General features: G+C 41.4%; 1 protein-coding gene across 5 annotated transcripts in view; it reads left to right on the top strand.

The window, feature by feature from the left end:
- Positions 1-14,880, top strand: part of ptprz1a (protein tyrosine phosphatase receptor type Z1a) — a 105,285-nt gene that overhangs the window by 39,264 nt on the left and 51,141 nt on the right. For all 5 annotated transcript variants that reach the window (XM_034880217.1, XM_034880216.1, XM_034880218.1 and 2 more), the window contains exons 3-7: positions 2,458-2,637; positions 7,646-7,797; positions 8,817-8,912; positions 14,016-14,082; positions 14,169-14,326. In XM_034880217.1, the coding sequence (XP_034736108.1) occupies positions 2,458-2,637; positions 7,646-7,797; positions 8,817-8,912; positions 14,016-14,082; positions 14,169-14,326 (653 nt within the window). The remainder of the gene's footprint in view (positions 1-2,457; positions 2,638-7,645; positions 7,798-8,816; positions 8,913-14,015; positions 14,083-14,168; positions 14,327-14,880) is intronic.

The raw sequence follows: 14,880 nt of genomic DNA, 5'->3' as shown, positions 1-14,880 counted from the left end.
CCTCTGGTGGACAGACTATGTAACGCCATCACTAACAGGGACGTTGTAGAGCGTCCTCTGGTGGACAGACTATGCAAAGTCAAGATCTTGCAAATAAAACTAGAGTTCTCACAAAACAAAGTCAAGATCTCACAAAAGTGTTGGACCCAGTAGGCCTACATGTTTTTTGAATTTTCATTTAAGTTAGTTTTTTCTCCGTACTGCTATGTAGTGAAAATAGGACAAGGAGTCATAAATCCAAAACTATATAGTTTTTAATGAAAGAAAAATCTATACAAATATATAAACATCCAAACAAATGCATACACACATAGTAACAACAGAACACATGTCACACATTTAAGACCCCGAAAGGTATAATGTACCATTTTAGTTCAGACCATCCCGTAAAATTTTTTGTGTTGTGGTTTTATAATGTAGCGAAATACAATACTTCACTCAAAATGTAATCAAGTACATTTTAGATTTTAAAAACTACTTGAAAAATACAACATACACAGCAAAACTACTCAATACAGTAACATGAGCAAATGTACTTTGTTACGTTCCACCTGTGGGGGTGGGGATACCTCATTGAAACACACAGTCCCTGATTAAACCATCGGTGTGGAAGGGGAATTACAGAAATGAAACGTGTAATATATTTAGTAGCATACAAACACACTTGTCTGAAGTGATATTACTCTATTCATTTAGACTGGAGCGCAGCTACTTCTGCTGCTTCTGCACCAGAAACATCTTCCAGTGTGTCTCGTCTCCTAAACCAGGATGTTGTGGTCCACTGAGGGAAGACTTTAACTCTGAGCAGATGTGGACCAATCCACATGTTAGTCCTCCGTCACACAGCAGGATGCGGGATGGACGAGCACAACCTCACATGTTGCTCACACTCATTTTGCAATGAAAGTGAATCAAAACGTTTGAGGCTGGCGGCCCACAGCTCACTCGCCCCGTGTTGGCTGAGTCCTGCAGCGGCCCGGGTTCGAATCCAGCCTACGGCCCTTTGATGCGTGTCCTCCCCCTTCTGTCTTCCCCCTTCACAACTGTCTCTCTATCTAATAAAGAGAAAAAACAACAAAAATAATCTTTAAAAAAATGCTTGAGGCTGTAAATCAGTTGGACATGAAATGGGCTGCTGAATTAGACTTATTTGGTGTGGCCTGAGTTGCAGCTGACACACACACACACACACACACACACACACACACACACACACACACAAATGAGTGAATGACCTCCTCTGTGAGGGATGATTTGTTTTTAGCCGTAACACTTTCCGTACTGTATTTATGCCATCCATCATGTCAGCGTGCGCTTTGTGTTTGAAAGCGAAGAGGAAACCTGACGCTGAACTCTTTCTTTTGAGCTGCAGTTGTTAGCAGAACGCTGCCGGCTGTATTTGAGAAAACGTCTGCTTGAACATTGAAAAATCTTGGCTTTTAACCTCATGAGAGGTGTAATAGAGGATAAAATACGTGAGCTGAGATTAAAGCCAGAGTGCAGCAGAAGAGCTGCAGGTTATTAGCTCGTTAGCTCACAGAGCAGCACACCTGGATGGAAGACCTCACTGCAGAATCAGTTAGTCGTCTAATTAAAGGAGAATATCATCAACACGTTCATGTAATATATTTTTAGTTTAGTATTGGCCGTCATCTTTTTACAGTTTTAGTAGTTCTTATTGTTCAAAACCAAATATGCATTTATAGTGAAAATAAAAATTGCTATTATAATTAATTGAATTGAAATGTTATAAACTCCCAACACAAAGCTTTCTTTAAATGCTTTAAGTAATTCTTTAATAAAGTAGATACCCAACATAATACCCAGTAAAAGAGAGTCAGATGATGTGGGCGGGGCATTAAAGGTCCCATGACCCATGTTTTTTTTTGGATACATACCTTAGTGGTCCCCTAATACTGTATCTGAAGTCTCTTTTATAATAGACCTTAGTGGTCCCCTAATACTGTATCTGAAGTCTCTTTTATATAGACCTTAGTGGTCCCCTAATACTGTATCTGAAGTCTCTTTTATATAGACCTTAGTGGTCCCCTAATACTGTATCTGAAGTCTCTTTTATACAGGCCAACTGCCATGTTTTGCTCATTTGAAAGCCATGATGTCACTCTCTCATGGATGGGCCAAATTGTCTGGGCGGACAAAGCAGAGAAAGGGGAGGTAACCTTGCCCCTTATGATGTCACAAGAAGATATCGGATCGGCCCATCTGAGCTTTCATTTTCTCAAAAGCAGAGCAGGATACCCAGGGCTCGGTTTACACCTATCACTATTTCTAGCCACTGGGTGAACACATATTAATGTTATAAAACCTTTGTCTTCTAGCTTTAGTTTTCTGACTCTGTGGGTGTGTTTTTCTTTAAAGCCTCACCATAAAATCTTCTGATGTTGGGGGGTACAATACCAGCTTAATCTGAACCCTTGTTTCTGTCTAACCCTTCAGGAACTTTAAATCAAAACAACTGGGCCAAGAAGTTTCCGTCCTGCAGCAACGCCAAGCAGTCTCCGATCAACATCGAGGAGAACCTGGCCCAGGTGAAGCTGCAGTACCAGAAACTGAGGTTCGACGGCTGGGAGAGCCTGATGAGCGACGGGACGACCATCAAGAACGACGGCAAGACGGGTAAGAACCAGAGCTGCGTGATACGAGGAGAAATATCTGAATGCGATTATTTTGACTGATATCGCGTTTGCGATGTGATTTCACGGTATCACTTTCATTCGAATATTATTAAAATGAAAAGAAATCAAAATGATGAAAGATGATGAATCTTTGTCTGATTGTCTGTAGGAGACTTTGTGTAGGAACATGATACGTAGTTCAGATCGTTTGAGACATGTTCTGCCTTCAACAAAACACAAATATTGGGCCCCCTTGTGCATTAGATGAAGTTCAAAATATGATTTTGAAACTGTATATAATCATAATATGAGAAGAACAAAATCTACAGATTCTGGAGTGGAAGTAATATTTTAAAAAGTGCTTTCCAACTCGTCCTACTGCCACAGAGCCTAGAATCAGTCTTTAAAGATAGAATAAGTGTTGTGATATTAAAGCATCGACAGCCATTTCTAAAGCAGTTTTTTTATTAAGTGACTATGTGAGCTTAAAAGTTGTTTCCTTATTTCCTTCCTCCCTCTTTCGTCTCTCCTTCACTCCCGTCTTAAAGTGCCGACCTTCAGTAATTCTCATGACGGTTTCTCCCAGACAGATAATGAGCGATGGGGCCTTTTCTTCATCCAGTGGTGTCCTATTGTAAAGGATACAGTTACCATTTTGTCATCTGACAGGATTGAGAACCTTTATACATTTACTCTCTCTAAGTGGTGTGACACACAATAACGTTCAGTGCGCTTTCAAGGTGATTGTTAAGTGAAATTGTAGACTAGAGGGATCCCCGTCCCGCCTTTCCAGACGCTTCCAGACAGACGAGTCCGGTGCTTCTTAGCAACGGGACTCTCCGCGACATAAGAAGCACTCTGTTGTAGTTGTTGTTTGGCCGCCAGCTGCACCAAAGGCTTTCATTAACGAAGATGTTTGGTGGACAAGCTGAGCACAATTCAGGCCGACAGCACTTTAACTTGTTTTTATCAGCCCACAAATGGGCCCAGAGAAGGTTCAAGGCACAGACTGCAAACCAGTTCTGAAGAAAAAAGACAGAAAGTTCCTCTACACACTAAGTCAGCTCTGCATTAGTTCATTTGGTCGCTCGATGTTTCGGTTCCGAGGACCTTCCTCAAGACGTGTAACAGTAAAGTGAAACAGTGCTTACATGGAATTCAAGATCACCAGTGTTGGAATTCAAGTACATTTACTCCAGTACTGTACTTAAGTACAAATATTGAGGTACTTGTACTTGAGTCTTTTATTTTCATGAGAGAAATATTTTTTTAAGATTATTTTTTTTTGGCTTTTCTCTCTATTATAGTGACAGTAGATAGACGATAAAGGGGGAGAGAGATGGGGGGATGACACACAGTGAAGGGCCGCAGGCCGGATTCGAACCCGGGCCCCAACATGGGAAAACCGCTCTTACTGGGTGTGCTAGGGGCCGCCCTAAGAGATGTTGTAGTTTTTACGTCACTACTCTACACCTGCAATTTTTGCAGACAAAAGACATGTAGTTTATGAAATCTGATGTTTTTATTATGAATGAAACTAGCCAACAATATAACGGCCTACGAGTCCAACTGGGACTTACAAACCATCAAACACACACCTGTTTGGATACTTTACACTTTCTAAAATGGAAGGATTTTTCTTTTACTTTTAATACTACATTTTCCTGATGATATTTAGACTTTTACTTCAGTTACATTTTTAATGCAGGACTTGTACCTGTTGAATTTAACAGTGTGGTACTTTTTACGTAAGGAAAAGATCTGAATACTTCTCTCCCCCCACTGATGATTACATGATGATCCACACTAGTGTTGGAGTCGGGTCCGTGATCAAACACCGACGGAAAACTCGGAACACCAAAACATCTCTGATTAAACCAAAGCATTTTATAAAACTCAATGGTACAAACACAAGACATAACTCAGGTATATAATACACAGCTGCCCTTCTTTTGCCCTTCTTCAGGTCCCAGGTCGAGACCATGGCCTATCCAAAGAGACTAGATGTCCTTTTTCAGCTAAGGTAGAATGACCGGTCAAGAAACTTGACACACGAGGGGCATATTCAGACATACCTAAGAGCTCCAACTGTTTGCCTGAGGTCCATTAATTGTTATGTTTAAGATTAAACTGGTTTCCAAACAAGGGTTGGTTTTCTTCTGGGGGGGCTGAATATAAAGAAGTGGATTACTGAGTGTATGCACACAGAGCTTTGGTCACTCTGGAACTCTGTTCATTGTGAAGACTGTTCTTGTCATTTGATTGTTCTGTGCAGACCCTTTTACCGAATACCTTGAACCGTTAACTCAGTTTGCAGCCTGTCTTTATTTTGTTTCAACAAGGTCTCGTCTCCAACACAAAATTCCCCCTTCGCTGTTACAAGAAACTTCCACAACACTCTTTATCTTCCAACAAACATGCAAAATGCAACAGTGGAATCCAAAGCTAGTCTACATTTTAAACCACTGCAACCATGTAAACCTAGTCTGTTTCAAATAGTTTCCTCTTATTTCTCTGTATATTTAAAAAAACATGCAAACTGCCATCCATGCTTGCTCTCTCAAAGCTTTGGGGCTACTTGACAACATAATTAAGATCTCAGTTTGAGTAGAGAAGGTGATGGTTGGTGCGTATGGATCTGTTAATGCCTTTTCATACGGGACAAACAACCTTTTCAACAGGAGTGATTCAGCACCAAGTTGGGTCAATATTTGCTCTTCCTCGGTGGGAAATTAGATTTTAATGAAAAAATAATACAACATAAGACACAATAGAGCCCGACCGATAAAGGATTTTTAAGCCCGATACCGATACAAATATAATTTTTTTTTAATCCGATACGTCGATAGATCAGCCGGTATATATAGTTTTTAAAAAGCGTTACAAAACATAAACAAATTTACCTAACATTAGTTATTTGTAGTTATTTATAAGTTCTCACTAAAATAATATAATAATTTGTTTTTTTGTCACAACAGAACATTCAAATATATTAAGGTTTCGTTGAATAAAGTGTATAAAAATACAAACTTAAGATCTGAAACTTAAAGTCCTTTGAACAAAAACAAAATAACAAAAAATAAATAATCAGTGTTGCTAACAGGGACGTTGTAGAGCGTCCTCTGGTGGACAGACTATGCAACGCCATCACTAGCAGGGACGTTGTAGAGCGTCCTCTGGTGGACAGACTATGCAACGCCATCACTAACAGGGACGTTGTAGAGCGTCCTCTGGTGGACAGACTATGCGACACCTACTCTCATAACATGGTTGTCCGTCCGTTTATATTTTGTTAATATTCGTTTATCACAATCATTTATTTGTCATTGTAAATGATTCTGATGAATGAATATTTAAAAAAAGAACTTTCCAGCAAAGAGTCTTTAATTCTTGTTTGAGGTATCTTCGCCCGGTCTTCCTTCCAAAAGTCTTCCAGTTCTTTGAGGTTTCTGGGCTGTCTGTCACGCACTGCTCCTTTAAGGTCTAAAGGTTTGTCCATAGATTTTCAATTATTTTGAGGTCAGGAGATTGTGAAGGCCATTGCAAAACCTTCAGTTTACACCTCTTGATGTAATCCACAGTGGATTTTGAGCTGTGTTTAGGATCATTATCCATTTTTAGAAGCAGTCCTCTGTTTAACTTCAGCTTTTTCACAGATGGCATCAAGTTAGCGTCCAAAATTTGCTGAAAGTGTATTGAATCCATTTTTTCCTTCTACTCAAAAATGTTGAAATGTTTCCTGTGCCACTGGCTGCTAAAGAACCCCAAAGCATGATTGCCCCCCCCATGCTTAACAGTTGGACAGAGGTTCTTTTCATTAAATTTCGTGCCCTTTCTTCTCCAAACGTACCTTTGGTCATTCCGGCCAAAAAGTTCTACTTTAACCTCATTGGTCCACCGAGATGGGAGGAGGCCTCGGGGAAGATTTGGGAACAATCCATGAAGCTGTCAGGTCTCAGCTTTCCAAAGGGGGCGGTAAATGCTAGAAACTCTGCAGGGTGCTTAATCTTTTGCAGGCGCCATTTTTTTGTTTTCTGTTATTATGAAAGCGTAAATGATGGAAATAAAGTCAAACTTTTTGTGACAAAATATACGAATGTCTAATCTGTCATTTGATGCCTTTTGGAAATGTTTCCATCTTTTATTGGCTTCTTTATGCACATTTATACAGATTTTTACCTGGGGTGCCCAAACATTCGAGCCCCACTGTATGCAGTCCATACCTTCAAGACCACACCTAAGCTGTAGGTGGCAGTGTTACAAGAAGCTCCAGCCCCCGTTAGCCAATCAGAAAAATCACATGTCTCTAACCATGTACGTGCGTAAACAGGGCCTCAGATCAACGCAGTGGAATGAATTCCAACCTAAAAGTCCGTAAAGTATCAACAACTTTAAGCAATTCAAGGTTTCTGCAAAGACTGAATTTCTGCACCGCGCTCACATGAAAAATATATCATCTGCGCAAGACAATAGTTTTATGCTGGTTTGATTTTGGAGTATGTGGGCGGAGATGTACATTGTAGTACAGAAGATGAAAGGACTGAGAAATGCTCCACCTTTATTAGACCATCAAAGAAGGTTTCGACCCTCGAGGCGATCCATTGTCCGGTCAAACAAAGGCCGACCTGAAGAAGATCCCCTTGTTGATTAAATCATTGTTTGATGGTGTTAGCGGAGCATTGTGTGGTTTGCGAGCTCTTATCTTTTGATCTTCTGTACGTTTAAAATCCATTATTTTGAGGTCGGTCTGTGTTTCCTTCAAAGCTTTAAAAGCAGAAGACAGATCAGTGATCTCGGTGGTAAGGTTCGTTCGCACGTGATGATTGATTTCTTTCTGTTGTCCTCATGACTTTTTGGGCTTTTTCCTTGGCCCTGGCTCCACCCTTCCACCAAGTTTCCTGGAAGTTTGGCCAGCAGTTCTTCCGTTAGCCTGCTGACAGTCAGACAAACAAACCGCATAACCTCCTATGGGTCACACGTCTAATTACTCTTGTGATTGCTGTTTTCAGTGGCGGTCAATGTGGACGGAGAGTTCTACGTCAGCGGAGGAGGTCTCAGGTCAAAGTTCAAAGTCGGACGCATCACCTTCCACTGGGGGCGCTGCAACGCCTCCTCAGACGGCTCCGAACACAGTCTGGATGGAGTCAAATACCCTCTGGAGGTAGTCCCCTTTTGTAACAAATTAAAGCTCAGGAATATTCTTGCATGTTTAATATTATGTAATGCTTGAGTCCATTCAGTCTGTTGTTCAGACCTGAGGTTTTACAGACCTGAAAGAAACATTTTTCCTCAGTTAAACCAGCTTTACCGGCCTTCTACAATAGAAGCTGTTTTAGAAATGCATTTTTTTCTTAGTATTATTAACTGGCAGGACACATAAAGAAAAACTATTTATGTAATAGGTATATGCAGAGGTGGAAAGAGTACAAAAAGATTCTACTGAAGTAAAAGTACTTTAGTTTGATGAAATTTGAAAGTACGAGTAAAATGACCGATATGACTACTACGATTACTCGGAGTAAAAGTAACTTAGTTACTTTTTAACAGTGGAGGGAGGGAAAGGGTGGGGGAGACAAAAGAAATGTTGAAAAAAGCTACAAAAATGTTGGTAAAAAAATGTTGGTTTTTTTATTTCCACTCGGAAATGGATTACAGATTTTTCAAAACTACTTTAATAAGGAAACAACTAAAAGATCAGGAAAGAAAAAGGGAAACAAGGAAACAACAACAAAAAACTACTGAATTACAATAACGCAGGTAATTAGTTACTTTCTGCCTCCTGGTATATATTCCGTTCAACCAAAGAAATGACTATGACAATGTCTAAGTTGAAAGATAGTATTATCGCACCAATCACTGGTTAGTGGACTTTTCTTTGCTTTTACTACACCTGATTTTCTATAAGATCTGGTGCTCTTCTTCTGAAGCCTCACTCGATTTAACATAATTCCATCGTAAATGACATGTCATTTAGGGGACGCTTTTGTCCAACGTAACTCCCAATCAAATCCAGATCTATCACACCAAAGGCGTGTGGCCTATCCACTGTTGTTATTGCACACTACACACAGTCCAGCTACCAATCCACACTCCGTACTTCCGTCTGTACGGGGACTTGAACTCACGACCTTCCGGATTCCCACTCCACCCCTACCGCCCCTTCTCTGTTCTCTCCCCCAGATGCAGATCTACTGTTATGAGGCCCATCGCTTTGACTCTTTGGACGAAACCATCAAGGCAGGAGGCAGAATCACAGCACTCGCCGTGCTGTTTGAGGTGGGAATAACATGTCAGGCTTAATCTCAGCAGTGTGCATCCATTGGGACAGACTAGCTTTAAGGCTGTTTTATTTAGGGTGGGGTTGCGATGCAACGCAGCCCCGCCCTAACGCTAGGGGGTGTTTCCCGTGTCTGTGTTGCTCTCCACCGAAGCGGTACTCCATAGACTGTCGTGCTAAAATATTAATCTCACTTGTTTAGCTTTTTCTTGCTAAGATTTTGTAAAAAGCATCGAGACATAGACACAGTAAAATCCATTGACCTAGTTACTGTAACCAGAATATAAGTCTGAGGTTATTTGCGAGGTGTCTGCCGGCCACTTTATGTTATGTTAGCAAGCAAACTTTAGCGCAACTTCCCCTTAAAGTACTGCTTGCTGGCGAAGTGCTTATTTCAAAACGTACTGCCATATAGACACTTTACAAATGGATAACCCCGTCATTGTAATCAAAATATGCCCGAGAACTAGCGTGATGCCACTCCCCCAGTGGGCTGCTTGAAACACCGACCCTCGACACACAGGACAAGTTGACCAATCACGGCACTCGCATCAACGCTGAGTTCCAAGTTTCTGGAGGTGCACATCGATCCATGGCGGAGGCTCGCGGCGACGCAGAGGGGTCTGCAGGGGAACGCTGTCGATTTGACACAGAAGCGTAAAACAGCCTTTACTTTAACTCAGGGTTTACAATACACACACACACACACACACACACACACACACACACACACACACACACACACATATGAAATACAAACATACATACATACTTACTTACATACATACAGTACATACAAAACATATAAAACATACAGTACATACAATACAATACATACATGAACATACATGAACATACAATACATACATACTGCATGTATGCATGTATGTGCATACACACATACATACATACATACATACATACAAACATACATAAATACATGCAGTTCAAGCCCCTGTGAAAAGCCTAAAGTTTTGTTAGTTGTTGTTTTTTGAAAAACATTTTTAATTTTGTCCTGAAAAGTCCGAATGAACTCTGCTGGTGTGGTGAGGGCTGACAGTGGTTAGCTCCGGGCTAACGGTTTGAAACTTTAACCATTACTTGAAGAGCACTACTCATGTGCAAAACACAGGAGTTTAGGTTGGTGCTTATTTCACAAAAGAATGTCTGCTTTAACCAGCCCACCAGAAATCCAAAAGAACAGTTGGCAGCTTTAAAACACAGATGGTTCTACAGGGGGACTTTGTGTTGGAGAAAGATGGAAAAAGTCAGACTGAGGGAATGAATCAAAGTCTCTCCGTGGTGTCAGCAGTATGCTGCAGTAACACCTTAGTGAGTGTTCGATTCATATCTTCTCTCGTGTGTGTGTGTTTTGTGTTCGCTGCCAGGGTTCGTAGCGAGCATCACATGCATGCCTTCCCTTTGTTTGGCTTTGTGCAGTCGCGTTGCCTCCGGCCGGGTTGGCGTGTTCGAACTGACAGAGGCCGTGTTGGAACAAAACTCAGAAAAACTTCAGATGTGAAGCTGCAGGCTCTGTGTGCATGTTTTTGGGCGGAGAGCAGGGTGGGAAAACTACAAAACAGCACAAAGGAGCTAATAAATCTTGCGCTGCCAGCTGGCAACCTGGGCTGAACGATATGAGGAGAATTTCTAATTGCGAACATTTGGACTGATACTGCGATTTGATTCACGACATTGGAGGGAATGACCGTTTTGTATTAATAATTCTCATTTTCATTGAAAATATAAAGAAATTAAAATTAAATATCTTGTGATTCATGCAAGGATCTGTCCCAAACAAAGAATGTTTTTCTTTAGTTTGTAGGATAGGATTTGTAGGCCTGGACGTCTCTGCAGCCCCCCAATACGTCATTCAGAACAGTTTAACACATACAGTGGCTTGAGAAAGTTTACCCCCCCCTGCTAAAATTGATTAAAAAGAGGAATAAAAAACATCTTTTGGAAATTGACCTTAATGCCTTAATTAATACAAATGGGAAAATCCAACCTTTTAAGGACACCAATTTTCTTTGTGAATGAATAATGTATTACATACAGGGGCATAAGTATACACCCCCCTATGTTAAAATACAGGGGGCATAAGTATACACCCCCCTATGTTTTTTAACATAGGGGGGTGTATACTTATGCCCCTGTATGTTAACATAGGGGGGTGTATACTTATGCCCCTGTATTTTAACATAGGGGGGTGTATACTTATGCCCCTGTATTTTAACATAGGGGGGTGTATACATGTAAATGTAAATGTAAATGTGCTGTATTTATATAGCGCTTTTCCAGTCTTAACAACTGCTCAAAGCGCTTTTACATCTACAGGGAACATTCACCATTCACACGCAATCATACTCTGTGGCCGGGGCTGCTGTACAAGGTGCCACCTGCTCATCAGATAAACATTCACACACACTCACACGCCGATGCTCAGCACCGGGGGCAACTCGGGGTTCAGTGTCTTGCCCAAGGACACTTCGACAATGACTGCAGGGGCGGGGATCGAACCACCAACCTTCCAATTGGCAGGCAACCGCTCTACCACTGAGCCACAGCCGCACATACTTATGCCCCTGTATTTTAACATAGGGAGTGTATACTTATGCCCCCTGTATTTTAACATAGGGGGGTGTATACTTATGCCCCCGTATTTTAACATAGGGGGGTGTATACTTATGCCCCTGTATGTTAACATAGGGGGGTGTATACTTATGTCCCTGTATTTTAACATAGGGGGTGTATACTTATGCCCCTGTATGTTAACATAGGGGGGTGTATACTTATGCCCCTGTATTTTAACATAGGGGGGTGTATACTTATGCCCCTGTATGTTAACATAGGGGGGTGTATACTTATGCCTCCTGTATTTTAACATAGGGGGGTGTATACTTATGCCCCTGTATGTTAACATAGGGGGGTGTATACTTATGGAGAACATTTATTTATTTACAGTACATTATTCATTCACAAAGACAATTGGTGTCTTATAAAGGTTGGATTTTCCAAATTCTTTTGAATTAAGGCATTAAGATCAATTTCCAAAAGATGTTTTTTTATTCCTCTTTATAATCAACTTTAGCAGGGGGTTGTAAACTTTCTCAAGCCACTGTATTTTGCCATTAACAAATATTGCCCCCCCCCCCCCACCCTTGCGATTTGGATATTGCACTGGTCCATATTGCTAATTCAATACAATACAAATGCATTTGCGATTCATTGTGCAGTCAAGCCGGCAACCAGCCTTCAACGTTTTGAACTCTCCAAAATGCTAGTGCGTGTGGTGGCTTAGTTTGGGAAGGTGAAAGTCCTGGGTTTGGATCTGGCCTCGCCGTATGGTCGTACTTTCTCTCTAGTTTGGCAAATGTATAGTGCAAACTATCTGAAAGGTTGTACCAAATCCTCCCAGGTTGGTTTAGCCAAACACCCATACAGAAGCCACAGTCCTTTACTTTACCTCTCAATAATATTTATGTGTGTGGACTGAACATGGATCGTGTTGATCTCCTGTCAGACTGGTTTAGGTGATGCACGCCCACTTTGGTGTTTTTGGATCTGACATCAAAGCCTGTTGCTTTTCCCATAAAAGTTTCACTTCCCGCCTGTCATGAAGCCTGAGTAAATACTCACAACTGCAGCTTCATGTCACTCACACCAGCTCTCTCTTTGTCACTGTACACACACACACACACACACACACACACTCACACACACACACACACACACACACACACACACACAAACACATATACATGCACAGCCCCTCCCATCCCCTCACATAGCGTCTGTCTCCGTGAAAACAGTGTCGCCAACTTACCGACCTTTTTTCACTAAAGCAACTAGCGCACAATCTGGCGACTTTTTTACAGAAAAAGACAGTATTGTCCAGCGAGCACGGGAGGTATTTCTCTCCTGTGTTCCCCTAAACAGACACCTCTCTCTGAATCTGTTTTGTGAGGAGCAGCCCCTCAACGCGTGCGTAGGCAGGTAGAAAGGGGGGAAGGAACAGGGTGCGGGGTGCATTAGTGCTCCAACTAATCGATTCGTCTTTCAAGGTTCAAGGGTCAGTTTATTTACAAAAGTTAAATGACAATTTATATCATACCACAGAATGCAGATATGTGAAACTGGACCGCCTGGTAAGCTATTGAACCGTCCTGTTGTCCTCAGGTCGAATTTGACCAATTTTCAAAAAGTTTCTATTCCAAATAGTCTAAACAAAGAATGTGGAGGGCTGCCTACAATGCTCCTCGCAAGTTTTCTTCAATTTTCTAGCATTTGGAGAAAAAAAAAAGATTATAAAAGAATGTTGAAAAAAGAGACAAACATTTCAGAAAAAGCTTCAAAAACGTAGGAGAAAAAACACAAAAATGTCAAAAGGTGGGTAAAAAAAACTTTGAAAAAAAGTGACAAAAACCTTGACACATGTGGCAAAAACATTTGTGGAAAAGCCACAAAAGTGTTAAAAAAGACAACCAAAACATTGAAAAAACTGATTGAACACAAGGGTTTGTGTAAAAGGGGCCCAGATACTAACAAATAATACACATTATATACAATAATATTGTTTGGTAAAAAATAAATAAATGGATTATACAATACAACCTACACAAAAGAAACCATAAGTACCCTAACCTGCCCTAAGCCTTGTGGTGTCCTTCGAGTCATGGGGACTTGTTTGGTGTATTTAACGCGTTTGGGTGCAGGACGGGTCTCGGGACCCCGAAGGGCGAGGCCCTCGCCAGTTTATGTGAAATGACAGAAAACTAACAGCAATAACAGAAAAGGGGGGGGGGGGTTCTGTTATTTTGAAAGTGTTAATGATGAAAATAAAATCTAACTTTTTGTGACATACTATACGAATGTCTAACCTGTCATTTGATGCCTTTTGGAGATTTTTCCATCTTTTCTTGGCTTCTTTATGCACATTTATACAAAGTTTTACTTGGTGTGCCCAAACTTTCAAACCCAACTGTATCAGTCGGGCTCTAGAAATTAAAGCAGTATAAAAAAAAAAAAAAAAAAAAGAATAAATTCAGATTCACTATTTAAAAGCCCCTGCAGCTTTAATTCCGTTGGTTTTCTTTTCACAGACGAGCAACGAGGAGAATATGAACTACGCCGCCATCATAGACGGGATCACTAGCGTGAGCCGATACGGTACGTCGGTGTCTTCTTTCCGTCTCCTCTCTTCGCGTCTCCTTCTGTAATGCTTGCATTTAAATCTGTCTCCTTTTGGCGTCCAGGAAAGAGCGCAGAGGCGTTACCGTTCGCCCCACGAGGTCTCCTGCCCAACTCCACGGAGAAGTACTTCATCTACAACGGCTCTCTGACCACGCCGCCCTGCAGCGAGACTGTCGAGTGGATCGTCTTCAGGAACACGGTGGCCATCTCTGACGAACAGGTGAGGGATGGAAACACCTGTCCAGTTCAACCAGGAAACAGAGATTGAACTTGCCCCATGTCAACTAAAACCTCAGGCACCATGAAAATTGATAAGCTACTTTTAAATGAGCGGCAAGCGTTGTGCTTTATCAGCACATGGCAAAAACCGATAAATAGCCTACATTCACTGTGCCAAACAGGTTTATTTTCATGGAAAGGAACTGAAACAAATGGCTGCCTGAAAGGAAGGAAATCTGTCTCAACACTAACGAAAGCTCTAATGCGATGCGCGAGCACTTTGTTTTGAACTGTCTACACACCCTGTGAACCGGCCAGTGAGGTCCCGTGAGAGCCGGACGTCGGCTTTCAGGGTTTCCTTGAAGATGAAGAGGCTTGAGACACAATTACACACACGTCCGTAAACAACCTTTCAAAAAAAAACACGTGTTAAAGGAGCTAAAAGGAGGAATTATCATAGCAGAGAACAAGTGATGGGCGAGGCAACGTGTGTGTGTGTGTTTGTGTGTGTGTGTGTGTCTGTCTTTGTGTGTGTGTGTGTGTGTGTGTGTGTGT

Source organism: Etheostoma cragini, chromosome 8, assembly GCF_013103735.1.
Source record: "Etheostoma cragini isolate CJK2018 chromosome 8, CSU_Ecrag_1.0, whole genome shotgun sequence".
NCBI classification, from domain to species: Eukaryota; Metazoa; Chordata; class Actinopteri; order Perciformes; family Percidae; genus Etheostoma; species Etheostoma cragini.
The sequence above is the reverse complement of the archived record's forward strand: the minus strand, read 5'-3'. Positions and strand labels throughout refer to the sequence as shown.